Source organism: Manacus candei, unplaced genomic scaffold (assembly GCF_025592945.1).
Source record: "Manacus candei isolate 608988 ecotype Guabito, Panama unplaced genomic scaffold, ASM2559294v1 h1tg000562l, whole genome shotgun sequence".
NCBI classification, from domain to species: Eukaryota; Metazoa; Chordata; class Aves; order Passeriformes; family Pipridae; genus Manacus; species Manacus candei.
This window is the reverse complement of record NW_026138610.1, coordinates 2,153-5,000: the sequence shown is the minus strand read 5'-3', so window position 1 is coordinate 5,000 and position 2,848 is coordinate 2,153. Positions and strand designations below refer to the sequence as shown.

Sequence of the window (2,848 nt, the reverse complement as noted above, 5' to 3'; positions counted from 1 at the left end):
TGATATTTTATATATTTTCTGTGTCACACCGGGTCCATCACGTCCGGCAGCACGATGGAGTCCAGGTTCTTCAGCAGCACCTAAAATGGGGGGAAAAAGGAAATATCAACCCCTTTTATTTGATATTTATTATATATATATACATATATATATATATTTATATTTATTTTATTTATTTATTTATATATATATATTATATATATATATATATATAAAATATATATATTATATGTATTCCACCGGGTCCAGCACGATGGAGTCCAGGTTCTTCAGCAGCACCTGGGGAAAAAAACCAAATATCAACCCTTTTTATTTAATATTTGATGTATTACACGGGGTCCAGCACGATGGAGTCCAGGTTCTTCAGCAGCACCTAAAATGGGGGGGAAAAAGAAATATCAACCCTTTTTATTTGATATTTGTTATATATATATATATTTATATTTATTTTATATATATATAAAATAATATAATATATATAATATATTATATAATAATATAATATATATAAAATAATATATATATGATATTATATATATTTTTTATATATATAATATATATAATACATAAAAATATATATATATTATATATATATAATATGTATTACACGGGGTCCAGCACGATGGAGTCCATGATCGTGGAATAATAATAATAATAATAGTAATAGTAATAATAATAATAATAATAATAATAATAATATAATAATATAAAATAATAATAAACAATAATAATAAATAATAATAAATAAATTATTAAAAATTATTTAAAATCATTTAAATTATTATTATTAATAATTTATTTTAAATATTTAAAATTATTATTATTATTAATAATAATTAATTAACCCATGGGGTTAATTAATTTTAATAATATTTTAAATAACAATAACAATAACAATAACAATAACAATAATAATAATAATAATAATAATAATAATAAATAAAAAACCACGGGGTTTAAAATTTTTAATAATAATAATTATAACAATGATGATGATAATAATAATAAATTAATAATAATGATAAAATTATTAATAATAATAAATTTAATGAATTCCTGGTTACCTGATCGTGGAAGAAGGGTGATGATGCCGTCAGCACGGCCCGGTGTGCGCAGAACAACAGTAATAATAATAACAATAACAATAATAATAATAATAATAACAATAATAATAAATTATTAATAATAATAAATGTAATTAATTCTCCTTACCTGATCGTGGAAGAAGGGCGAGCTGGCGGCCAGCTCAGAACAACAGTAATAATAATAATAATAATAATAATAATAATAATAATAATAATAATAATAATAATAATAATAATAATAATAATAATAATAATACCATGATGTATAATAATAATAATAATAATAATAATAATAATAACATTGATGTATAATAATAATAATAAAAATTAAAAACCATTAATAATAATAATAATAATAATAATAATAATAATAATAATAATAATAATAATAAATAAAAACCATGATGTATAATAAGAATAAGAATAAGAATAAGAATAAGAATAAGAATAAGAATAAGAATAAAAATAAGAATAAGAATAAAAATAATAAACATGATTTATTATTATAATAATAATAATAATAATAATAATAATAATAATAATAATAATAAACATTATGTATAATAATAAATAAATACCATGATGTATAATAATAATAATAAATAAAAACCATGATTTATAATAATAATAATAATAATAAACCCCATGATGTATAATAATAATAATAATAATAATAATAATAATAATAATAATAAATAAAACCCATGATGTATAATAATAATAATAATAATAATAATAAATAAAAACCATGATGTATAATAATAATAATAATAATAATAATAATAATAATAATAATAATAATAATAATAATAAAAAGCATGTATAATAATAATAATGATAATAATAATAAATAAAAAACCATGATGTATAATAATAATAATAATAATAATAATAATAATAAAACCATGATGTATAATAATAATAATAATAATGATAAATAAAACCCATGATTTATAATAATAATAATAATAATAATAATAATAATAATAATAACAATAATAATAAATCAATAACAATAATAAATACTAATAATTAGTTACCTGGTCGTGGAAGAAGGGGGACGATGCGGCCAGCACGGCCCGGTGTGCGCAGAACAACAGTAATAACAGTAATAATTACAATAATAACAATAATAAATCCTAATAATTAGTTACCTGGTCGTGGAAGAAGGGGGACGTTGCGGCCAGCACGGCCCGGTGTGCGCAGAACAACAGTAATAATTACAATAATAACAATAATAAATACTAATGACTTACCTGATCGTGGAAGAAGGGGGGACGATGCGGCCAGCACGGCCCGGTGTGCCCGGAACACCCGGCCCTGGACGGTGACGGAGAGGTCCGCAGAGCTGCCCCTGCAGCCGCTGCCGGTCCAGGCTCCGCAGCAGCGCCCCCGCCACCTCCGGGAACTCCACCTGCACCCGCGCCGGGCTCCGCGGGGACAGCCACCGGGACAGCGACCGGGACGGGGATGGGGACGAGGAGGAGGAGGAGGAGGAAGGGGGAGCGGCGGGGGAGGAGGGGGCGGGGCATGGGTGGGACCGGGGGGAGGGGCTGAAAGGGGGGGGGGGGAGGGGGAGAGAAATAAATTTATTTAGTTATTTATTTATTATTTAGTTATTTATTAGTATTTATTTAGTATTTATTAGAAATTATTTAGCATTTATTAGTAATTATTTAGCATTTATTAGTAATTATTTAGCATTTATTAGTAATTATTTAGCATTTATTAGTAATTATTTAGAATTTATTTAATATGTATTT

At 24.6% G+C, this 2,848-nt stretch overlaps 1 protein-coding gene and 1 long non-coding RNA gene across 4 annotated transcripts in view; both read right to left on the bottom strand.

Moving 5' to 3' along the window:
• The window catches only part of LOC127466011 (uncharacterized), a 2,847-nt gene extending 2,227 nt beyond the window's left edge, over positions 1–620 (bottom strand). The window contains exon 1 of one of the 3 annotated variants that reach the window (XR_007902559.1): positions 608–620. This is a non-coding gene — a long non-coding RNA (uncharacterized LOC127466011). Of the gene's footprint in view, positions 1–332; positions 374–607 lie in introns of those variants that run through there. The other 2 variants (XR_007902558.1, XR_007902560.1) reach the window with 2 other exon arrangements.
• Positions 1–2,580, bottom strand: part of LOC127466012 (zinc finger and BTB domain-containing protein 22-like) — a gene marked incomplete at its 5' end in the record, with an annotated part of 8,321 nt that extends 5,741 nt beyond the window's left edge. Inside the window, 3 exon segments of the mRNA XM_051776607.1 lie at positions 1,213–1,234; positions 2,365–2,426; positions 2,428–2,580. Coding sequence (XP_051632567.1) covers positions 1,213–1,234; positions 2,365–2,426; positions 2,428–2,580 — 237 coding nt within the window.
• Positions 2,581–2,848: the final 268 nt, after the last annotated feature.